Below are 25898 nucleotides of genomic sequence, written 5' to 3' on the forward strand. Positions count from 1 at the left end.
CAATGCGTTATCCAATTACCGAGACGACATTGAATTTGTCGATTCGACCTTGCTGGTTCACTGATCGAGGCAGATCGTTATGAAAGTTGATATTGTGTGACTGAGCTATTTACCGGGTTTTACTAATATTAATAATTCACTGGCGGATCCAAAGCCGGCTCTTGCCCCCCCCCCCCTTTGAGAGGCACAATTAAAATTTGTAACGTAAAAAGCCGTTAAAACAGAAGTGTGCCCTCCCCCTTTCAAAGTGAAGACTTTTTTTCTTCTTTTTTTATTGCTTGTTAAAATTTTTCGTGGACGAAATGTCCTTATTTTTTGTTGAAAACCCCCCTGTTTTGCTTGTCAATTTTTTCATAGGGAAAAATGCTCCCCCTTTTGGAAAATCCTGAATTTGCCCCTGTAATAATTACAGTTTACTAACTTTCAATCCGCAATAATGAACCTATTTAGTATTCTTAACTTTGTCGACCGTTTATGCGTTATCCAATTACCTAGACGACATTGAATTTGTCGATTCGACCTTGCTGGTTCACTGATCGAGGCAGATCGTTATGAAAGTTGATATTGTGTGACTGAGCTATTTACCGGGTTTTACTAATATTAATTCAATATATGCAATGATGCAATTTACCTATCCTAATTAATTCGTCAATTTCGTTGAGTGGACAAGCAGGCCTCACACACCTGCGCCAGCCACGCCAATCATATTTTCTATCCTGCATGGTATAAAAAAAAGTTATAAAACTCTCAATTGATCCAGGCAGAGAGCCATAATAGAGTACAGTAGGCCTAATACATCTCTAAACGCACGATTTCTCTTCCAATAACTTTGTCCTCAGCTGACGCTTCAAGGGTTGCTGTGCATCGGTATCTGCAAATCGAATCTTTCCACTTTTATGTTGAGTGGCAAGAAAATGTGTTTGTACTAGTGAATTTTACGAGTTCGGTGATGTATTTTTTTTGCCTGTGCATGCATCTTAATTATAAAACTTTATTTTTTCAGCAAAAAGAATCTGTTACGCTCAGGCGTTGTGTTTTTAACACAAACATAATGTATGTAATGGAACATATATCACATGATTTCGGGAATATTATGCAAGACGAAATCAAATAATTACTCTATGTTGTGCCATGAGATTATCTTTATAACTCACAGTATGATCAGCCATCATCAGTGGTGCAATGAGGCAACAATTTTGAGGGGTTCAGCACAGGATCGGAGGCCTGTGCTCCGTTGCGCCAGCTAGTCCCAAAATATTTTCAAATAAATAAATGACTTTGTCATACATTTAAGGTGTAAAATTAATGAAATTGAAAACAAAACATATCGTCGAAAATCGCAAAGAATAAGGAGGCCATTATTATATATAACCCTCGAACAGGCCTGTTCACATCACCGTATTCAGAAGTGATGATGTATTTTCAATTTTCAATTTATGCAGGCTATATACTCGTCTACTGAATATTTTATGACACAATACAGTTTTACGGTGGTGGACAGTACTAAAGGATTTCATTTCCGAAAATCTTCAATCTGTTTGACCGATCAAAATGGTGAGTAGGCCTAGAGACATAGGCGGCGGAAGCGGGGGGGGGGACGTGTCCCCCCCCCCCTAAATTTTATTTTGATAACCTTTTTTTTTTTTTTTTTTTTTTGCTTGTCAATTTTTTTCCTGCGTCCCCCCCTAAATTCAAGTGCCCCCCCCTCAAACGTGTGTTGTCCCCCCCTAAAATTTAGGTTGATGACCTTTTTTTTTTTGCTTGTCAAAAAATTTGGGGCGCTTGTCCTATTTTTTACATGTGTCCATCCCAAAATTTCAGGTGGACACCCCTAAATTTATTGGCTTCCGCCGCCAATGCCTAGAGATACTTGCCTTTTACATTGTAATTTATATACACTTAAGATAATTGGAATGGTTGCCACAAACTACAATTTTATTAAATGGGTAATTTATTCGCTTAATAAGTGTAAAATTGAATGCTGTAATGACAGAATGTCTTTTGGTTATACAACGCGTTATGTTTTAAACATAATGATGCCGATTTGTTGTTCTTTCTTTCCTTAGCAATTTTGTTTTCTTTCAGAAAACGTGCCCCTCGATCTTGGCCTTGCATCCAAATCACTTCATTGATAGTTAAACATTTAATGAGATTCGTCTCATACAGGACCAGCAAAGTTTAGATTTTTATATGTTTTATATAAAAAAAAATGGTAGTACGATGCGTGATTTTTGGTACGGTGTGCCATTTGATAAGACATTATTTTTCAATAAATCATATTTTGCATTAAATATGAAAGTTCCAAAAAGAAAAAAATACTTTATTTGAAGTTCGGCATAATGTTATGAATAATGAAATCATTTTGTTTTGGGGCAAGTCCCCGGGGCAAGTCCTGGGGCCTGTTGCATAAAACTTTTTTACCTAAGAAAACTGGTAAGAACTGAAAACTAAGGTTAGTCTGATTTTGCCATTGACTTCAACACAGGGCAAAAACTCAGATAAAAACAACCTGAGTTTTCTCAGGTAAAAAGTTTTATGCAACGGGCTCCTGTTGTCGGAGAGTCCTATCAGCTTCAAGTCGCAGCCGATGATGACGTCATTAAGATTTGGAATTGAATTCGCTTTTATTCCTACATTGAGGCTTGAACTACATTGAATTTTGATTTCAGTAGTCCTATAACTATTTTGACCTCGGATCGCTGAGATGGTATTGGTTGGAATTTTCATGTTAAATGTTATTATGATTTCTTTGAAAATCGGGAAGCGTTTCCAGTTTAGATGTGATACCGCGGTGCGTTTATAGGGTATACCAATACTCCATGGGAAAAACGGGGGCAATGGCAAGGGCAAAAGAAAAAAATAGAACGAATTTAAATTAATAAAAAATTGAAAGGCGTACATTTTGATAATATAGTGTTTATGTGATGTTTTTTATTAAACTTTGTACCTTTCAGCTTATTTGGCACCTTCAACGATTTCCTCAGCATGTTTTCATCATACCAGCATTCATCGCACTTGTCTCCTTGACAGGTAATGAGGAACAATTTACCAAATATTTTATTTTCTAATACATTGTACAAAATTAGGGCATATAGGCCCTAGCTGAGACCATAATTAGTGATAGTGCGCATCAATTACGGGGGCAATTATTGTAACATAAATAATTTATTCATAGAAAAACAACAATAAAGAATAATTTCATGAATTCACAGAGGCATAGGCGGCGGAAGCGGGGGGAGGGGACAGGGGGGACGTGTCCCCCTAAATTTGAGGAGGGGGACGATCCCCCCTAAATTTGTTGTTGATGACCTTTTTACGTCCCCCCTTAAAATTTTTGGGTTGAAAATCTTTTTTTTTTTTTTTTGCTTGTCAAATTTTTTGGGTTGTCCCCTCCTAAAATTTGTGGCTTCCGCCGCCAATGCACAGAGGTGTCAATATAATAAATCTCTGGGGATAATGCATGCATGTTTACTGGCGAAAATCCTAACTCAAAAGCATCGTTAGTACATTGCAATGACCGCCTTTAGTGTCCCCGATTTATTATACGAGGAGACATAAGTCATTTCATATATTAATTTTTGTTAAAAATGAATGGTTGCCCTTTCCAAATAATACCAAGAAGAAAGAAAGAAGAAAGAAAACTCTATAAATAAACACAGAAAGGTGAAAAAAAATCGCCGTGTATTAGACTAAATATATCATGCCTTCATGGCCTATATATACTGAGAAATAATACCACCGATTAAGGTCTTCCCGCTCTTATCATGCCTATCAAAATTATTATCCTAATGTCAGCTCTTACCTTTTGCATCATCGATCGTCATTAAATTGAATATACGTTTGTCTTCGCTATAGTCTATTGTAAGGAATAAAACAAACGTGTTTTTTCTGCTGCATATATGATCTGACTTTTTTCTTATCGAATGCGTATACAAGGATCCTAGTAATTTGGTCTCTTGTCTCTCTTGTTCAATGGTTAGGCCTAATTGCAGGAATGGGTTCAGAAATCGAGAAAAGGACGCGACGGGAAGTATCAGAATCGTTGAGTTCACCTGAAACTAGCTTGGTCATCCTGCCTGGAGGAGTTTCATGTCAGTCGATTACAAATTTGGATGGGACCAAAATACAACTTCTACCCAAACTTATCTTCGTAATACAATCCCATCTAGGCCTATCGGTTCAGCATCTCATTTGCCGATTACCTGGTTAGCAGACACTGCTCTTTCTCACTTTGTCTCCTCCCCCCTCCACAGGCCTGACACACACACACACACACACACACTCACCCTCCTTCACCCCTTTTACATGTAGACCAGAGGAGCGTATCATGATAGGCATTGCCGGACGTTTTATCTGACAAGTCCTGATTTATCCGACAGTTGTCATAGTGACAGTGCTTCTCAGCCAATCGAAATCAAGGAAAGTTGTCAGGTCTGAAAACTTTTCGGATGAAAATATTGATGAAATGCTCCCCTGGATAGGCGCATGATACCGGCGAGGACGTGCTCAGTACACGGGCCCATCAAACATGTCAAACGGTTGCAAGTGGTCCTAATTCAGACCTATTATGCAATTGTGCTTGACTGTGGAAGCGCCATGGTGTAGCGGTTCTGACTCTCGCCTTGTAATCAGAGGGTCGTGTGTTCGAATCCCACCATGGCCTAGCGTCTTTGGCAAGGCGTCAACCCACAATTTGCCACTCTCGACCCAGGTGTTAAATGGGTGCCCGGTAGGATGCGAATGCCTATGTAGTATGTATAGTATGCATAGCGACTGAGTCTTGGAACTCTTGTTGGAATGCTCCCCAGGAGTGGAGAAGATGCATACATTGTATGCGGGCATGCAAGGTTCCGATGACCGGGGTAATAACATATCTGTAAAGCGCTTAGAGACGTCGTTCCGATGTGTTATGCACTATATAAATGCGGAAAAGTATTATCAGTATTTATCATTATCATGCTTATGGTACGGTAAAAATGTCCTCGCTTGTTTGACAAAATACGAAATGATGATTTTTTTTCTTCTTCTGATAACAGTAGGCCTACACGTCCTTGATTACCCACTTTTAAATTTGTACAGTGAGGATTGTGTATGTGCAGTGTATAGGTGATTGTTTACGGCCTTGAATTTATGTAAATTATTTGAATGAAATGCTTAATAAAAACATGCATATAATATATATATATAATATATATATATATATATATATATATATATATATTATATATATATATATATATATATATATATATATATATATATATATATATATATATATATATATATATATATATATGTATATATATATATATATATATATATATATATATATATATATATATATATATATATATATATATATATATATATATATATATATATATATATATATATATGCGTGTGTGTGTGAAAATATACTTGTACAACAGCTTTGGCAACTCTTTTATTTTAATATTTTGTGAAAGAAATGGATGAAGAGAACAATGGTAGGCGTAGCTTAAATCAACCATATATATATATATATATATATATATATATATATGCCATCTTGGTTTTCCACGTTTTGGCAATAATAAGACATCAGAAATGGAAAACAAATGGTAATATTCACGGGTAATTCAATGCCAACATGTTCTTTATCATACATGTATATGTTTGTACATTATATATATATATATTGTTTGTTTGTTTAGATTGCTACAAAAGCCCATGTACGAATGGTAATTGTGAAGAAACAAATGACGGACACAGGTGTGTTTGTCCCCAAGGATCAATAGGAGGAAGCTGCGAAATGATTGGTAAATATACATTAATTTCCTTTCTCATATTTCCTATAAAGTCAGTTATATGAGCGATTTCAGTTGTTTGTAAAATCATGTTTCCCAATTTTCAATGAAGAAGGTACAATCTAATCTTTTACTAGCCCTATATTCCAATATTGAGATGAGATTAGGTGGAGTTCACGAAATTTTAAGGCATTGTACTCTAATTCTTTATCACATCGTGGAGGATAGTTCCAATTTGTTATCTTTTTTTTTAAAATCAGACCCAACTACTACAACGTCTGCTACCATTACCAATAGGCCTTCTATGAGTAGTCCTATACAGGATGCAACAACATTGTCTGCGTCAGAATTCATCAGCACACAAATTACAACGACATCAATCTGTAAGAAACATTTACTCCCATTCTCTCTATATCCATATTTTAAGAATTCGTATTTGTGCTCGATTTCAAAGAAATGTCTGTTCAAATGTGTGTAGCTAGGCCTTTTCTAGGGGGAGGGGAGTTGTATTGATGACCGACAGGCGACAGATATCAGACTGATTGCCGACGTCCTACGAATAATATCTATAAACGAACCTGTAATGCCGGCCATGAGTTAAGGCATAGTGTTTCCTTAAGAACAAAATAGGCCTTATTGTGAACGCGAAGCGCGATCTAATTTTTCTTAAAGATTTAGACCAAAACTGGGACATAATCATAGCTATCTTATTGTCTTAAATGGATAATGGATGCGCGAAGCGCAAGATAAAAATGACTGATATTCCAACTAAATGGACTTTCTAATCAAGCATTTTTGTAAACAGGAACAGGAAGGGTCTGTAACTTACTCATGCATCGAAAACGAGACAATTTAATCATGTTTTTGAATAAAGAAGATGCTGTGTAGGCCTAATCCAATGGAATTGATGCGAGCGCAAAGCGCGAGTTGACATTTTTGATATATCACTCTCTCAAAGGGATTATGATAGGCACTGTTGAGCATTGGCATGTGTACATGAAATGTAAATTGTGAAGAAGGATCTCATTAATGATGCGAGCGTGAAGCGTGAGCAGAGTTTTTTCTTTTCGATTTATAGACGTGAACCGGGATATTCTAAACACATTTTTTTTTAAATTCACGAGCAGGATGCATACGTCACTGTCGGTGCAGAGAGCTCGCAAAAGCAAAGTCACAATTTCCCCAACTTACAGTCACGAATAAAAGAGTACAATGAACCTACACGGATGGTGGAACAGGTCTTCGAGGCGATTCTATCTATCTATCTATCTATCTATCTGTCTATCTATCTATTTCAGTAGTTAACGGCGAAATTAATCAACCGGTGATCAGATAAAACTTATATTACTGTAACCGAAAAACTCATTAGGCTAATTGGTCAGCTTTATGAAAGAGTGTACTGGCATTGACAAAATTAAATAGTCCATGACATGTTAAAACCATGAAAGCGAGGACAGGACTATCCTGTACCAACTTCACATATAACACAATTGCGTCTGTTGTATTTTATCTTAAAGGTCAAGCCCACCCCAGGAATATGTTGATTTAAATCAATAAAGAAAAATCAAATAAACGTAACAATGAACATTTTATCAAATCAGAATGTAAAATAAGAGAGTTACGACATTTTAAAGTTTCGCTTTAGTGATAAGCAAACTCTCTTCCTTATTACATTTTGCCAAGACAAAGGACGTGTTCTTATAGTGGAACAAATAGACAAATGTACCATCTTTGAATTACTTTGAGACAGTAAAAATTATATCCGGTCCCTAAATATTGAGTGATTTGCTTATTTTAGGTTGCGGGATAAAATTGGTTTGACGGTTTATTTACTGTTTCATATGATATTATATACATAAATTTGCCCTCAGTTTTGTTTCCCCCTTGTTATGTAATTCACTTTGTATGGCTTTTTTTCATGAATGTCTATAATGTCACGTTCACTCGTCACAAGCTCTGCTTACTGAGTTGCTACCACCATTGTATTGAAACTTTCATAAAAGTATTAACGCTTTTATCTGTGTAAATAAATGTTAAATTGAATCCGGGGGGGGGGGGGAGGGGGCTGCCCCCTGCCTCTCCCGCTTGTTATGCCACTGATTACCAAATCATGATTGACTGGTCACCTTATCAAGAATTCTAATGAATACGATTTGAGCCTCCGTTCAAGGGCGGAAATCTCTCCCAAAAGGTAGGGGGACCAGGGGCTGGAAAATATGACCCCAAAAAAGTAAGTTTATCAGCCGAGAAAGCAAGATAATCTCGTCCAAAATACATGTTTTATTTCGATTTTGAATGATGTATTTTCTTCCATCATAAAAGACAAAAAATAGCTTTGGAGACATTTGAAATTGTGCCCCCTATTATTTTCGGTAGGGGGACGCGTCCCCCCCCCCCCGTCCCTGGGATTTCCGCACATGCCTCCGTTTACCCGGAAGCGCTACCCGGCGCCCAACCCACAACAATATGGAGTTTTTTGGTACAGTTCTTCGTTGTAACCCATTACCTTTTTAAAAAAATTAACATCTTAATTGTCTCACAACGGCTTATTAAAACAAACTGTAATCATGGTAATATTGTCACCGGAGCAAGTCAATTGTTTCCCTCCCTTTTTTCAGCATCGAATGCAAAGATCTTTGTTACAGATATCGGTAGGAAAGAGATATTCGTAGCAGATCTGAGGGGTAGTAAGTTAAGCTTCATGTCCATCAATGCAACGAGGGAACCAGATGGATATATCACACACTACTCCGCAGGGGGAGGATCTGCTGGACATACGAACAGAAGACTCGCATCTATTGTGCGGACGAGAATGGCGCCCACAGGATGATGACTTACAGTTTTCACGAAGAGGACACAGAACAGAACGGTAAAAAGTATATGCCTACGTGTATGGGCGGATCCAAGATTTCCAAAGAGGGTGGGGGGGGGGCATTTTTGTACAGGAAAAATATGATAAGCAAAAAAAAAAAAACCCGAAAAGGCGTAACTACTAAAAAGGAGGACATTTCGTTCCAGAATAAAACTTCAGCAAAAAAAAAAAAAAAAAAGGGGGGGGGGAGGATCCTCACTTTATTGCGTAAGCATATGACATATATTCTACGTGGATCAGCCAGTGCACGATGTGGATGTAGTTAAAGGTGAAGTCCACCCTAAGAAAATAAGATTTTTTAATGAAAACAGAAACAAAATTAAACGAGCTTAATTTTTAGACTAGGAATTTCTTTCCCTTTCACCTACCACCCCCGCCTGCCTAGTTACGCCACTTAGGCAATGGTTTGATACCTGAGAAGACGGCGGGGGGGGGGGTGGTATTAAATAATATAACAAATAGACAAAATCATGGGGACAAATCCATCAAAGTTACGTCTTTCAAAGAGCTTTATGCATTGTTTTCTTTTATGTTTATGTTTAAAAACAGAAATAAGAGGAATTGCTGTAGCAGAGGAATCTCACAATCTATACATGGCGAGTACAAATCCTCCAAAAATAACATACATAAATATTGATCTGGTAGAAACTGGGGTTCATTGGGATTTTGCGTGGTTGTCTGATGAACCGGGATCTTTAGAAGTTGATGACGAACTGGGGTGAGTGACATATTTTGGTATATCCAAGATGCATATAGTTTTACAATTCATTTTCAATTATATTTCCTTTTCTTTCAAAATGGCTGACAACGACATGTTTCTTTAATGGATTTTGCGATTTATTTTGACAATCAAAGTCGCATGAAGCGGGGTGGGGGTGTTGGAAATAAAATTTCAGTCAAAACCAATTTTGCATTTTCCCTTCAATTTTTTGCGAAAACCGACGTAAAGTGTGATACATTTTATTTCAATTTAATGTGCAAAAAAAGTCTTTGTGGTCTGGAAGTTGGTGGCTCCACTGCTTAAATCATTTTATATAATTCATTTTATTTTATCATTCATTTTAATACACGGTAGTTTAAAAACATATAATAGATTGTCAGCATAACAAATATAGAGTGAATCGGTTACATAAAATCAAATATTTTGAATGAAATAGAGCTGGGCTGGTCGGAACAAGTTCCCCCAAAGATTCTCCTCTCGAAATCATGTTGTGAAAGGCTATGTTTGAATGTGATAAATGCGATTATTATATGAAATAAAAAAATATTCAACTTTGTGGAATTAGCAAGACCCAGGGGATTCATCAGATTTCAATAGCTTTTGTAAGATGGAAATTAACGGGTTCCCAAATGCATAGTGCCATTAAACCCCATACACTCTAAATTACAGGGATTTAAAATAAGTCCAGATGGACTGTAGTTAGGAACCAATTGATTTCTGGATTTAGTTTTAATCCTAAAGACTCAATCTCAAATGATTTAAATTTAAATCTTTCGAGATTTAAAAATGAATCTTAAGGATTCAAACTAAATCCGGAATTCGATTGGTCCCTAACTACAGTCCATGTGGACTTATTTTAAATCCCTAATTTAGAGTGTATGGCACCGCCCATCATGATCAAGTGTATCATATCTACCGGTACATACATGGGGACAGACTCGGGCATAGTGGACGGAATGTTGCCAAAATTACAAAACACAGTCTTGATTTTCACAGATTCCTGTATTGGTCAATGAAAGGAAATATCCAACGCAAACGTCTAATGCCAGGAGGCGGTTTCATACAAACCATATACAACAAGTCCATGAACACAGACCTGCTAGAGATCACTGGACTAAGCATTGATCTCAGTCGTATGTATGATTAAAATGAATGTCATTCACACAAACCTTTTTTATTTCACTATTTAAGATTCAAAACTGCATCTATTGTATATTAAAGGTCAAGTCCACCTCAGAAAAAATGTTGATTTTAATCAATGGAGAAAAATCATGCAAGCGTAACGCTAAAAATTGTTATCAAAATCGGATGTAAAATAAAAACGAAGCCATTTTGTAGATTCGCTTATTTTTCACTGGACAATTATATGCACAAATCAGAGACATGCAAAATGTGTGATTCGATGATGTCCCTCACTCACTATTTATTTATTTAATTATTTATTACTGTTTGAATTACACAATTTTTCAATTTTTACAGATTTGACAAAAAGGACCAACCGGACTGAACATTAAAATGTTATAACAATGGTAGTTGTGCATGTTCAGGGAGGAAAACTTAGTGTAACACTTAAGGTTTTATGATTATTGATATATATATATTTGTAGTTATGGTAGCGTTCGATGGCGTATCGAGGCCGGGGGGGGGGGGGGGCCACTTCCGTTCACGAGTGGATACCATGCGCGACCATGGGGTCTCGAAAAGCACCCTAAACACGTAATTTCTATATTCTGAAAATGCACCCCTTAACAAGTATTGGCGTGTGAAACCCTACCCTTAACAAGTATTGGAAACAAAACGATACTCTTGGCAAATATTCCCTGAAATGAACCCCTAAACAAGTACAGGAATGTTTTATTGTTACAGGTCCTTCGGTCGTCGGCTTTACCTTATTTGGTTTAGTACGACCCCACCTTCAACACCTCGCGCAAATCGGACTCTAAACACGAAGTGTCGGGGCAAAAAGGACATCCTTTATAAAACATTTTAATTTTGTTTTATCATCCCGGCAAATTCGACCCTAAAAAATCGAAGAAAGATAACAAGAAGACGATGCTCATTCAGTTCCAATAATTATAATATATTTATTTACCCTTTCTTGATGGTAGAAAGGATGTAATGATGAAGTACAAAAGGAATATCGATGGGAAGTATACAAATGAAGAAATATAAATAAAAGTATATATGTGAACGCTATAGGACTCCTTTGTTTACGGCCATGGGATGGGCCAGGAGAACAAACTCTGTGATTTTATGCGGGGTGGAGCGGTAGCTCAATAACCCCAAAATCTATCTCTATATATTTTGTACTCTGGACTCGATGTAGGCTCTATATGCCTGGACCAGTTGACTCATACTATTTCTGGATAAGAAGGAAATGGGTGTGATAAGAAAGACCAGTGAGTGAGAGTGGGAGAGAGAGTCTGTATTATGGTCATTTTCATGAAAGAAACCTTGTGAGTGTGACGTAGTGATGAAGTGGACATAAACAAAGTAGTATTGGGTTAGTGAACTCTTTCGATTACAGTTCAACTAATGTTTCTTATTTTAAGTCATATATTGATTATTTCTACTCTTACATTAGTTTCACATGACAATAAGGAGAAAATTTGAATATTTTCATAAAATACAAAAAACATAGTGATTGGATGATGTCATCAATTTCCTCATTTGCATACCAACGAAATTTTTAAATGTCATAAAGTTTTCATTTTACATCCGATTTGGAATGAAATTTTCAGTGTCATGCTTGTTAGATTTTTTACTTTTTATATTCAAATCAACTTTTTGTTGGAGTGGACTTGTTAGGCTTACAGTGCAATTGCATAACATGGAGGTACATGGTCGATTGATTGATTGAATCCAATACTACAATAATTCAATATCAGCAAACACAAGATTTGACAGTTAAAATGACAAAAACTCAATTTTTCAAGTCAGATTTCTTTGTTCCACATACTTAAATGTCAGGGAAATCATCTAAGATATTTCAAATCAAATGTTCAAAGAGATTTTGAAGGTGATTTCCAACCCTAAACCATAATACAGGCCCATTAGTTCAATCTTACATCTTTTGTAACCAGGGACCAGGCCACTCCATATTAAAAGAAAGTCAGGATTTTTGAATGAATATTGCAATCATATCCCTATCAATTATGCTGGGGTTTCAGAACTTTTTATTTTTACTGTTACAGTAATTCTATTTCTGTGAGCTGTCGTTAACTATCAAGAAAATCTAATAGGTCCTTATCCTGAATTTATCATTATCATGATACATAACGATCAGAAAACTGAAAGATTCTTTTAATTTCGTAAATCATAACTTTTAGTTTGAAAATTTCCATGTAAGCTTTTTCTTAATTTTCCCCAGGAAATCCACGACGCATATTTTTCTGCGACTTCGACCAAATTTTTTACAAGGACGTGACATCACCTTTCAACACATCTGAAGCAGTGGAAATAGCCGGGGACATGATGAACCTTAGAGAAATCAGATTCTTCAATGGCATGCTGTATTGGACAAAAGCATTAGAGGATAAAGCGATCGCTGTATTGAAAGATTATGAACACGCCAACAGATCATTCAACACCCTTCAAAACACTGACGGAGTTACACCCTTCAAGTTTGTCATTGTTAAAACTTAGATCCATTCAATAAGGATTGACAGAAAGCATATACTCTATCCTATTTTAGATACTAAATGCTAGGTGAATGACTTGGATTTTGTTAGAGTTTTAATTGTAAGTTTTCAAATACCAAGTTCTGATTACAAAGAAACTATACTGGCAGCTTAAATACTAATGTTAATACTGTGTAATTTTACTATGTAAATATATTTAAGTATATGCTGTAGCTAAATCTATGTGCTTCATATTTTCTTTTTTGTTTGAATGGTCCTCTAGCTAGTAGGCCTATTTGAGCATGGTATGTTTTGAAGTGGTGTGCATCATGAAACTCTGAAATTGGTGCCTAAGGAACCGACTAAAAGGGTAAAAAACAGGGTCACGGTGCAGTTGGAATTGACATTCTTTTTATTATCGAGAGAAATGGACAAAGGGCAACCCCAAAACACAATGCATTCCTGCAACCACCTAGTGAGCAGAGGCATATTAACACGAATTGTTAATCATAATATATAAATATTTTTTTTCTTTAGAATTGTGATTCATAATCAAGATACATGTTATCATAATCAATATGCTCCTAAAGACATTATTACTTTGTGGTTTTTAGTTATTGTGAATATCATTGATTATAACACATGGCGCAACCAACGGGTATGTAGACCAGTAATTCATCATCACAGTTCCTATGGTAACTGTTCTAGATTTCCAATGGCTGAGAAGCACAGTTCCTATGGTAACTGTCAGATAAAACGTCTAGCTGGCAAGTCCTTCTATCAAACACTCCCCTGATGTTATACTTGTGCATGATTTCTATCAAATAAAGAGTGATTTTATCACTTTTCCACATAATTTGTCTAAAGTCTTTTTTTTTAATGTCTATAAATACATGACATTGATATCATGTTAGCTACAAAACTGTAGCTGAATTTTGAACATAATAATGGACTCCCAGTCTTGTATATATATCCATAATAAAGAGGGGGCCAAGGTGGACACCATGATAATACACAAAAGCATATAAAAAGGGATGTTTTCTCACGACAGGGCCGGTATACGCGTAAAAGGTATAAAATTGCAAAATTGAAAATCCTGAAAAACATTGTACACTTTTAAAACAGCTTGAATTTGTGTTGAATATTTAGAGCATTGATTATTCAGGGAAGGTAAAACGTATCAGGGGGCCATTTCATAAAGCTGTTCATAAGAGCGACTTTAAGAACGACTGGTGACCCTTTCTTACGCATTAAACCATCTCCAATGAATATACAATCTACCACAAGAAAGGATCACCAGTCGTTCTTAAGGTCGCTCTTAACTTACGAATAGCTTTATGAAACACCCACCAGAATAATATATTTGTTAAGGGTATTCTGAGATAAAAGGATGATTGTTTAGGATCTCTTTTGAAATCTCATGTTTATGCATGGTTCTACCTTCTAATGACAATGTATCCCCTGATCCCAATTGGAACAATAAATTATACAAATTACTGTTATAACAATATATTTGGAGAATTTATACATGTATATCTAGTTCACAAACAAAATAATCATTAATGATTGCAAGAATTTAAGTACAGAATTAATATAGCAAGTGAGCACATGATACGCCCGCCTGTAACGTGGAAAATGGACTTGGATTTTAATATTAAGCCTTGGGAAAATGAAGAAATGGTCTAAAGTCCCAAAACAAAGGTTGGTTCACTTTTGATCATATTCAGATTTTCCAAGGTGGGGGATCAAGTCATTTTACAATTCAACATTTACTGGAAATGCTTACACCTACTTCTTTTTACAAGTGCAAAGAGGAAAATTATTCAAGTCGACTTTGGTCTCTTTGACAGTCAAACTTTTTGAAAGACGATTAAAGGAGAATGAAACCCTGGGAACATGTTAGCTTGTGTGAAAACAGAAAAATCAAAGAAACAAATCAATGAAAGTTTGAGAAAAAAAGAAGTTATGAGCCTTTGAATGTTCACATCACTGATGATGTGGACATCAGCCCATTGGCAATGCAACCAACACATGCAACATTAGAGTTACATAACTCCCCAATCACCTTTCTACATATTTCACTTTGATTGCAAATTTTATCATGGATGCAGGTTGTCTTCAACTGTTATTTTTGTCAACATTTATCAATAATTTTTCCCCTCATAATTTATGAAAAGTTTCTACTAAAACAATAGATAAGTTAACAAATAAGTTTTGTTTAGACAGTAATGAATTCCATTTGTGTAGTTGCTTATTTCCAAAAGCTAAAATTCAAAATTTTCATATTCTCTATTGATAAAATTTGCAGGGATTTTTTTTTTACTTCTTTTAACAATTCTAAACATCAAGGTATATATCCCCTTTCACAGAAAACCACTGGTGTGCATAAAATATCCTTACATATGACTATCACACAAGAACATGTATCATGATGTTTTGTCTTGCGGTCTCCCACGTCTTGTCCTAACCTTGGATTTGTCTTCTGTTGGTGGGTCCATACTTGTCCTGTGCTTACTGATTTGGTTTTTCTCTTTGACGATGGTTCGGTGTCAGATGCTGATGAGAATGAAATCAAAGAGAGTAAGATATGACAGGACTTACCTACAGCAGTTAAACATGGGATTAATGTTCACTGATGTTCATCACGAGCATTGATTACCTGAATAGTGTACATCAGGAGCAGATCCAGGATTTTCCAGGGGGGAGGGGCACATTTTCCCGATGAAAAAATTGACAAGCCCCCCCCAAAAAGGTTTCTACGTAAAATTGTAGGTCATTTCATCCACGGAAAATTGAAAAGCAAAAAATAAAGGTCTTCACTTTCAAGGGGGGGGGGGGGGGCGGCACAGGCAGGATAAGCCCCCTCCCCTTGGATCTGCCACTGGTGTACATGAAAATTCATAAGTATTATTTAGCATTATATTCACATCACATACAGATGCACAACCTATTGAGATTCATGCAATATATTCCTGTTAATTCCATTTATGCAATCCAGACTGTGCATTTGGCACTCTACATATGTTACATTTATAATGTGTCAAATCTAATCTGCACAATTTCTAGAAAAGCATCATACTCATGAGAACATTACTATACAGTGCAAAGTGCACTATACATAGGTTATATTTATGTTACTAAAGTAATGTGTCAATCTACATTGCACAATTTCCTGAAAAGCATTACATGTATACTTGAAAGAACATCATACAGTGCAAAGAATTTCATATTTTCTGAATTTGAATAAAACATAAACAGAATATTAATGGAATGTTAACCAATGTTGACAAACTATCATATAACAGGTTCAATTAAAAACTCTAGTCACATTGGATATAAAGATTTGCAGGGATTACAGATCAGACTTTTGAAATAGACAAATAAAGTTGGAACAGAAATGTCTTTTTCATCATGAGAGTATTTAGAGTATAATCACCATTAGACTTACCAAGCCATATGTAACCTTAACTAAAATTTATGTGCAAGTTAATTTGTCTAGTGCTTTCATTACTGCTGGATGAAACTTGAAGTGCAAAATTACCAGTTTAAAATTATAATGAGGTAAGGAGCATTGTCTCAATGAAGTACAAAGATAATCTTAATATCACAAGTTCACTAAGATAAACATACAGGTACATGTGCTAACTATTCATTTAAATTCACCTAGCCATTCTTGAATTCAACCGAGTTAAACATATTTTTCATTGTCTGCGTACAAATGTAGGCGGATATCTTTCATAACTTACTGAATGGAAATAAAGCATCAGGAGCTAGCAATCTTTGGTCTCTGTCATTTTCTAGCATAGTGATGTACTTCTTGGCAAGTTCCGTCCCCACGTAACCCCATGCAGAAAACAGTATAAATTTCAGGAATACATTCTGGAGGAGGAAACAATGAAATATATTATAAAATTAATTTTTGGAGTTGCAGTCAATGTTATTCGCATTGAAATGAATTGTTCAATATGAAATGCAAAGTTGCATGGAACCATAGCTCAAAGTGTCGGCTTCATGAGCAAATAAACAAAAACAAAACACAAAACAACAAGAACAAGAAATCAACATACTAGCAGACTGTGCAGTTGACATTGAAAAAGATTGATTGAAGAAAAGATTGCAATATAATCTTTTGACCCATAGATGACATTTGACCCCATCATCACTAACAACACACATGTTGTATTGCCCAAGGATCATTTGAAAGAAGTATGATCAAAATTGATGAAGAAATAAATAAATGAGAACAAGTTGAACAAAAACTTCACTAAAAAATTAAAATAAAATACAGATGGATATGACCTCATATCATTTGATCTGTTGACCCCCTGGATGACCTTTACCTAATTTATCTTGTCCACATCATTCTCATGGACTCACATGCGGTATTACCCAAGGATTATATTTGGTTTGGTGTCGAAAATCTGTCTGACGGTCAATTGGATCGGGGTCGCCCTAGCCACTAACGCGTCTCTGTGGTCTAGTGGTTAAGGCACTGGCGTTTAAAGCTGGAGGCCCGGGTTCGATTCCCAGCAGAGACATTTTTTCGGCATCACCAATTTTTCAAAAGGGTAGATAGCTCTGGGGAACATTGATTTAAGCTACGCCTACCATTGCTCTCTTCATCCATTTATTTACAATATTTAAATAGAAGTGTTGCCAAAGCTGTTGTATATGTATAACTTCACATATATCAGTATATCCACTGAATTGGACATTGGTTTGCACTGTTTTTAATTTGAGAAGCTTGTTTAAGATCGCTATACATTTCAATAAGAGCAAAATAAGAACGTTGAAATTGATAATTCTGGTTAATGAAGACTCAATTTACCTCACCTTAACTATTGGATTTGGAAGCAGGAAGTCATTAGCAGCTAGAGCAAGAGCACCAACTAGACATCCAAAGAAGAACCCTTTAATAACTCTGCCTCTATTTGCTGACACAAGAAAAGGGTCAAAACAAATGAAATTAATGTAATACGAACATGCAACACATTTTCTCACTTACAATATCTAAGCATATCAAATGGGAAATGTTTGCCTATTCAGAAAGCATTACAACACTTGTCCCTTTGAGCATACAAACGAGTTGAGAATTTCTGAATAATAATCTGCCTAGATAAATTTTCTATTACAAAATGCCCCCCCCCCCCCTCCTCATTCGCCTTCATTTTTTCTGTCTTTTCTTCTTTGCTTTCTTCGTCACCTTCTTTTTTTGTCCTCATTCTCCTTCTTCAATGCCCTTTTCTTCTTCACCTTTTTTTGCCTTCTTTTTCTTTGCCTTCTTCTCTTCCCCTCCTCCTCCTTCTTCTTGTTTATTACACTGATTACTAAATGAAGAAATGTATTGTGCAGTGCTTATTTTGCATACATTTTTCTAAATTAGAATTCAATTTTAACAAAATGATTGCCCATTGAAATATCTAAAATCAAATCTTTACTAAAAACAATATTCGAGGAAGCTTTCATGTTAAAACATAAAAAAACTTACTCATTCTATTAGAAAATATTGCTCTGTTTGCTTGCTGCAATGCTTTTAACAAAGCTTCATCTGGTTCATGCTGTAATCCATTCTATGAATACAACAATGAAGAAGAGAAAGATGACAATAAAATGTGATAAATGCAATAATAATGATTAACAAAATAATATGGAAATCACAGCTTTTCACTTACATGTAATTTTCTAAGGGTTAATTCTCATTCAGACAAAAGTGAATTAACATTCAAATTATAATACCAGGACCATGTTTAATAATAAAACTTGTTTGTTATCAATTACAAGATACTATATAAAACTATTTTATAAATGACACCTTTCATCCTCTTGTTTGGCTTAGAACCCACATGTAATTCTAGAATATGTTTCTGATATCAAGCTGTGTCCTGCAGGCTTCATCAGCATTGTTATATTAAATGTATTATCAAACATTACATCCAAGAAGCCTGTTTTATCCTGACATTTACCATAGAAACTGGGCTTCTCTACCAATCAAAATCAGGGGAAACCCTCCCCTGGAATGACAATCTGTTGAACTTCCCATGGGCCGTCCTTGAATTCTTTGAAGTGACTTGAGTGAAATGAAACCAGAAATTGCTTTTAAGCAGTGTCAGTGTGTAATATACCAGCTGGATATTCAAATTTAGGGTGTGTGTGTTATATGCTTACCTCAAATGATTCTACCGCAGCTCTATAGTGTTCTGCACCAAACTCGGCTAACCCTTTGTAGTAATAACCCTGTGGAACATACAAATAGAAACACGAGCTTTAGATATAGATTTCATCAATATTTACTTTATCAATATGTATCAGAGTAAACAACATGGCAACCACCGCCATCATAAATTATTATCATCGTCATAATCATCAACAATACAACCACTACTACCACCATTATCATGATAATCATCATCATCATGTTTCACCACCACAGCCATCACCATCACACCATCAAGAAACACACCACCACTACCAGTATGAAAATTATCACCCACCACCACCATCATTGTACGCACCGCCACCACCACCACCATTATCACCACCACCACCACTATCAACATTATCACCATCATCAAAACCACTTCCAAAATGCTTCAACTAATATCATCACTGACACTGACATCACTTCCATCAGCACTATCCCTACCATCATTAGCAACATCCTCATCATCTCTATCACTACCATCATTGACACAATCAGCCTCACCAATACCTCCATCATGAGGCCGTCACCATCACCACTAATCACCCGAATCACCCCCACCACTACCACAGCCAACATCATCATTGTCATATTTTAACCATGAATATTATTCAAATGATTTTACAGCTTCACTTGCAAACTGGCCAGTGAAATCATCGACCGTAGGTCTATCGTTACCATCATTCCTTGACACCACCAAGTGTTAATACCTTGTACCAGTCTGGCCTTAGGTCAATGACCTTATCTGCATCCCTGACTGCGTGGTAATGCTGCTGGATGATCCTGAAGCATTCTGAACGTTGGGCATACAACAGAGCATTGTCTGGATCTCCTTTGATCTCTTTGGTGAGCTCGATAATAGAACCCACTCCTCCTGGGCCAGGGCGATAAGACTCTTCTTCCCCCATGTTCAGTCACGCCTTAAGGGTTTGTATCTAAGCAAATGATAGCAATTTTATTAAGAAGCTTTTGTTATTCAGAGGCAAGAGGAAAGTTTTTTCTGGGGGGGGGGTGGCAGACGTGTAGACGGTGTAAATCCGATTATTTAAGAGCTCGAAAGCATGGGAGCGAAGCATGTCATGGTGGCGCTTTCGCATCTTCTATCTAAAGTACAATTGAAGGATTTTGTGCACACTTGTGTGTTTGAATTTTTCTATTGCCATGTTCAGAGTTTGCACTTTAATAACAAGGATGAATAACTCATCCATCTTCAAGGAGAGGGGGGGGGGGGGGGGGGGGCTGGGGTAACATAGTACATACCCTGCCAGAAAAGAAAGCTTATTTGATTCACTATCTCATTTGTTAGAAACCTTTTCAGGCCTAAAATACGATTGAAAAATCAGTCTATTTGGAGAGGGATATGCTCCACTGTGAATTACTTCTGCTCCGCGGCATCCCCGCTGTCAAACAATAGTCAGAGACAGAGGCTTTTGGTCTATACTTCTACTACTATTTTTATTTTAAAATTTGCCCCCAAAACTTTAAGCTTCAGTCTCTGTACTGTACATGGTTGTTCTGCTGAGCTACGTTGGCTCCTCTCATCAATACAGAAATGTCAGAAATAATTACATAATCCCCATGAAACAATGGTTATTTGTGTAGATTCTATAGTTTACAATTTGTTTGAAAAAAAACACCTAAAATAAAAAGGAAAGGGTAGGGTGTCTAATGTTAGTCTTTAGATCTAGTATTATACTAGACCAAAAGCTTCAGTCTCTGTTATGTTGGTTGTTCAGCTGAACTCCATTGGTCATTTTCAAACGTGAGTGACACAACAATCAGAGAGGTTTAAGGGCTCATATCTTCAAACATAAAGGTTATGAATCAATCATCACTACTATATTAAATACAATGTAGGACTGGCATGGGCCACTGCGAGTTTGATTTGAATTCAACAATTCGTTTAGTAGATATGATTAAAAATAGGTGCGTGAGTGACACGACAAATTTTGGACATGGGTTTCTGACCACTAACACATATGGTTGGATTCGTGCCCAAGTAGTTGTCATGGAGTACTGTGAGTACCAGTAAATGGACATAAATAGTGTACCTATCTAACACATATAGTCAAAATCAATCAAACCTTCTCTATGGAAAATGGTACCCTCCTATATACCGTGAGTGACACGACATCCAAAACGTGAGTGACACGACAAGTGCAAAAATACAACATTTATCTCAACATAGAAAGTATTTTTTGCATGATGTAGAAGAGTAAAATACCATTAACCCCAAAACAAGCTTAATTACATAATAACTGCTTTCTTTAAAGTTCATAATATGTCATCCTGATGTTTTATTCTTGGTTTATGGTCATATTTGCCCATCAACTCACATTCCCTATACCATACCACATTATCACACTAGGGCTTCTACCACTCTCCTCTTTAGAGGAGGAGGGGGCACTTGAAGGAGGTGTTATGAGGTCTTGGCATTGACATCAACTCAAACATTCTTTTTGTGGACTGATATCATTCAAAACTCTTTCTGTATATGAAAGTTTACAGGTTTATACAATTCAGCATCCACAACGGATGAAATAATTTTTCCTTGTAAGAAAGGTATTCTCAATAGTCACTCACATCATCTGGCATGGTCTGGTAGCCAATGATGTCATGTACGACTCCTTTTTATTGAAATATTGGATTACAATATTATCCTCCTTTAATATTTTAGGCATTGTCCAAATAGGACATGGCAGTTTCAATGTCTTTTTTTGGTACCAAACCACAATCATGTTGCTGCACACTTCAGATGGACTATCAGCAAATCCTTGAGAAACTTGGGAATTCAACTCAACAAGCATAGGTTTTCTCCTGAACACTGCTTGTATGTGGACCCTCCCAAGGCAGTACATGTAGGCACTGTACCAAAATTCAGAGCTATGCTTTAGCTGGAATCTTGTAAGCGCCCTTTCATTGCTAATTATTTGATCATATACCATACCATGGGAATCCAGGGAAAGCCACAAGGTGAAAGATGCAGTCAGTACCTGATTCTTGCAGTCTGCTACTATTACATAACAACTACAAGTCATTAGCCTTTCCTTTTCTAAGCCCTTGGATGTCACACTAAAATCCAATTCAGCATCCCAACCAGGCTCCCTTTATACCTCAATAGCTTTTTCCCCTCGAGGTCCAGCTCTGTTCTTATCAGGGTACCCCCCCAAAAAAAATGATCTACTGGTACATGGCAACCCATCTAAAGTTGGTCAAATCAAAATGCAGTCTCGGTTGGACTTGTTGGGACCTACATGATCATGCATCATTTTGTTGTAATGAATATGTGTAAATGCAAATCTGCTCTGAACATACATCGGCCCACTTACGGTAGTAAGTCCAGGTCCAGCTCTGTTCTTATCAGGACCCCCCCCCAAAAAAAATGATCTACTGGTACATGGCAACCCATCTAAAGTTGGTCAAATCAAAATGCAGTCTCAGTTGGGACTTGTTGGGACCTACATGATCATGCATCATTTTGTTGTAATGAATATGTGTAAATGCAAATCTGCTCTGAACATACATCGGCCCACTTACGGTAGTTTGCTGTTCAGACCCTACATGTAGTTAATCACTAGCGGTATGAATGGTGGCCAAACAAATAATGATTTTGAACTTGGCATACGTAGCTGCTTCAAGCAATATCCAAAATGTTCTATCAAATCTCAGTACATTCTCACCTGAAATGTTTATGTTTTCTTGCAAATTTGTTTATTTCATGTCCTGGAATACAAGCTTTATGGCAAATGAAAAGGTTGATTTAATCAATCAGAAGGAAAAGAAAAATATTTTCTTTTCCGAATTTGAAAAAATGTTTGGTGTTCATGGTGATCTCTTATATCTCATGTACACTACTTTACCACTAAAATTTTGGAAAATTTCAAAAAAGGATCCCTGATTTTTCTAGCTATGAGTATAAAAAAGAAATAACATTGCTCAAAAGAGAGGTGAACTTCTGCTCATTTCTGTAAATGGAGACAGAGAATGTTCGAGTAATACCTAGGTATGACTTGAACCATCACCAACCCTTTATGCATTGTAAATATGTCCATTGCTAAAGTATAGTGGTTTTTCTCTTGATACATTCATAATTTTGTGTTGATTATGTTGTTATATTCTTAATCACAGTACATTCACCAAAATATGAATTAGGATAAGAGTCTTCACACCAATGAAAATTGTCAGGATTTTTTAAACCAAGGCAACCACAGAGAGGAAGAGAAAATAGATGAACTCAATGTCAAATTCAATATTTCCCTAAAAAGGAGTAAAATTAGGAAGATGGAGGAAATATTAGCCTAAAATAGGCCTAAATGATGTCAGGAACAACATTTTGACTGTATCCCTGGTAAAACGCTTCAAAAATTACTGGATGTCCTTTTTTATACACAATATGATACCGTGAGTGACACGACATTTCGTGAGTGACACGACATTGTGAGTGACACGACACAACTTTAACAGTTAATTTTAGCTTTACCTTAACACATTGGACCAAGTTACTTTATATACAATAAGGTACAGATAAACTGTATTTGCTCTAGTACTGGGATAAATTAATTTTCAGAATACACAGCTCTAGAAAACTTTTTGCATTTAAAACGTGAGTGACACGACAACCAGTTTTGAAAACTTCGAAACCCAATTTTTTTCAGAAAAACACTTCACAGAATTTTTTTTGCTATTAAGGAGTTAGATACAATACACAGCTTGTATCTTGCCAACAAATGTGCTTCTAATACAAATTTTGTATTGTGATAGGCAATATGTGAATTTTAATGCAAAAATCAATATTTTGTAACATTTAATTTCCCTTGCATAAAATTCACTGTATCTCAAGACATAATTAATAATTTTATGTAAATGAAATGGAAAAATATACTTTAAGATGTCTAGTTTCAAAAAACATTGAAGCCTAATGATTTCTAGCAAGTTTTAATTTTCACCCCCATGTCCACTTTTGTTTGAAAATGACCCATTGGCTTCACTCACAAAATACAGAGACCGAAGTTCTAGCGCTATCTGTACAGGGGAATCAATGGCCATAGGCCTACATGTTTATGTACTAAGTTCAGATGAAACATGGAACTATGGAAGTGAAGTTGCATGACAGCCGAGGTAAGTCACTGTTTTTGTTCCTTCAACTTGTTTTTCCCAGTTTTTTGGCGATTAATGTGCACAGAGATGCCAAGTTCAAAGACCAGCTATGCGTGAGATTTTCTGTGAATGTGAGATCACAGACATTGTGTACAACAATGTCTATGGGGATAGGCTGTGATAGTTGCGTGAGACAGAGATTTGAGGGGATGAACAAGAGTCCAAAAAGCTTGAGTCTCACACATAATGCGTGAGACTTGGTAGCTCTGTTAATGCCAAGGCAAGAGGGAATATTTATTTGCATTTCGGTAGAGTTAATATTCAAGTTTGATTCATAAAGACAAAAATTGAAGAGCCTCGACATCCGACGGGGGAATTTTGCATTGTAAGTCCCCTAATGGTGGCTGCTTGATAGCGAGCCGTCTGTGTACAAGGAGAAATTTAAAAAATAAAAAAAAACTTCTTGAAACAGATGGCTGCCAGCTGTCTAGATCTACCAGCCCATGAAAAAATCCACTACCAAACTTGATTCCATACATAACTTTATTTCATAGACCATAGACCTACCGGTACTAGTACAGTAGGTCCTAGACCAAAAGCTTTGGTCTCTGTTTCGTTGGTTGTTCAGCTGAACTCCGTTGGCTTCACTCACCAAATACAGAGAAATAAAAAAAATGTTAAAAAACTCCTCGAAACAGCATGAACAGACGGCTGCCAGCTGTCTAAGTAGGTCCATGATTAGACGAATGAAGGAAAGAAGAAGAAATGAGATAAACGGTGAGTTGGCGGGGCTCAGCTTCAGAAACTGAATCTTACTCTCAGTCTCACTTCTCATCTCAGCTCTCCGATAACAACATGCCGCCAAGGCGCTAACCCAAAGCGAGCCCGGTTCTCCCCGGGAAATATGGCAGGGGTGGTGGCTGCGGCTGGTCTCTCCGACTCCGACGTATTTCGTGCATGGTGTCGGTTGCTGTGCGGCTACGTGACGGATTTAACCATCAGTGCCAAGAAAAAATGACGTGTATTATTATTTAGCAAAACTACAACCAAATACAAATTCTTACCACAATTCTGCAGGCAACAAATCCCGAAATAAGACTAGAGTTAAGACAGGAACAGAACCACTTCAACCCAGGGAATAGAACACAGCTAATTTCAATCAATAAAAAGTGGGCGGGGTTTGTCCAGTCCAATAATTGACATGGGCGTGGCATGTACATCTCTATGCATATTGCATAATGATAAGTTCTGCAATATACCGTTTACTGGGAAAGTATACGAAACTTGAGAATATATTTCTATCTTTTTTATCCATTTATCCATTTTCGATGAACTATTGAACATTATAGGCCCACTTGTTGAATTTTTCTCTCTTTATTCAGCAAATAAACTTTTAATTTCTTCATGCCCCCCCCCCCCTCGCATCGGTTTTTTTGCCCCGCGTTCGAGTTCACCAGCTTTTATTTATAAGCATCCATGTGGTCAACATAAACATGTGGTTTGATTGACGATTTTTTTCGGGATAAGAAAGAACCTTTGAACTTCTTTTTTTCACATGATCGGTTAGTGAACAGATTGATTAATCATGTTAATATTTAACCAA

The 25898-nt window shown here is 36.5% G+C and overlaps 2 protein-coding genes and 1 pseudogene across 2 annotated transcripts; 2 read left to right on the plus strand and 1 right to left on the minus strand.

Annotated features, from left to right (window-relative positions):
• The first annotated feature begins 1033 nt into the window (after positions 1 to 1033).
• Positions 1034 to 8482, plus strand: LOC121414940. Its single transcript, XM_041607986.1, has 7 exons — positions 1034 to 1554; positions 2955 to 3030; positions 3981 to 4205; positions 5694 to 5798; positions 6047 to 6169; positions 8405 to 8437; positions 8469 to 8482. The coding sequence occupies exons 1-7, from the start codon at positions 1552 to 1554 to the stop codon at positions 8480 to 8482; spliced, it is 579 nt and encodes a 192-aa protein (XP_041463920.1). The 5' UTR covers positions 1034 to 1551.
• Positions 8458 to 14218, plus strand: LOC121415694. Its single transcript, XM_041609001.1, has 4 exons — positions 8458 to 8655; positions 9208 to 9376; positions 10376 to 10512; positions 12750 to 14218. Exons 1-4 carry the CDS (start codon positions 8613 to 8615, stop codon positions 13022 to 13024), a joined length of 624 nt encoding a protein of 207 aa, XP_041464935.1. The 5' UTR covers positions 8458 to 8612; the 3' UTR covers positions 13025 to 14218.
• Positions 12802 to 25468, minus strand: LOC121415693 (annotated as a pseudogene).
• Positions 25469 to 25898: the final 430 nt, after the last annotated feature.

Source organism: Lytechinus variegatus, chromosome 5 (assembly GCF_018143015.1).
Source record: "Lytechinus variegatus isolate NC3 chromosome 5, Lvar_3.0, whole genome shotgun sequence".
Lineage (NCBI taxonomy): Eukaryota > Metazoa > Echinodermata > Echinoidea > Temnopleuroida > Toxopneustidae > Lytechinus > Lytechinus variegatus.

Coding starts and splice junctions, on each gene's coding strand:
- LOC121414940 (XM_041607986.1), top strand. Junction 4,206..5,693: donor TCTCATTTGCCGATTACCTG/GTTAGCAGACAC, acceptor TTGTTTGTTTAG/ATTGCTACAAAAGCCCATGT. Junction 5,799..6,046: donor AGGAAGCTGCGAAATGATTG/GTAAATATACAT, acceptor TTTTAAAATCAG/ACCCAACTACTACAACGTCT.
- LOC121415694 (XM_041609001.1), top strand. CDS start 8,613: ATGATGACTTACAGTTTTCACGAAGAGGACACAGAACAGAACG. Junction 9,377..10,375: donor GAAGTTGATGACGAACTGGG/GTGAGTGACATA, acceptor TGATTTTCACAG/ATTCCTGTATTGGTCAATGA. Junction 10,513..12,749: donor ACTAAGCATTGATCTCAGTC/GTATGTATGATT, acceptor AATTTTCCCCAG/GAAATCCACGACGCATATTT.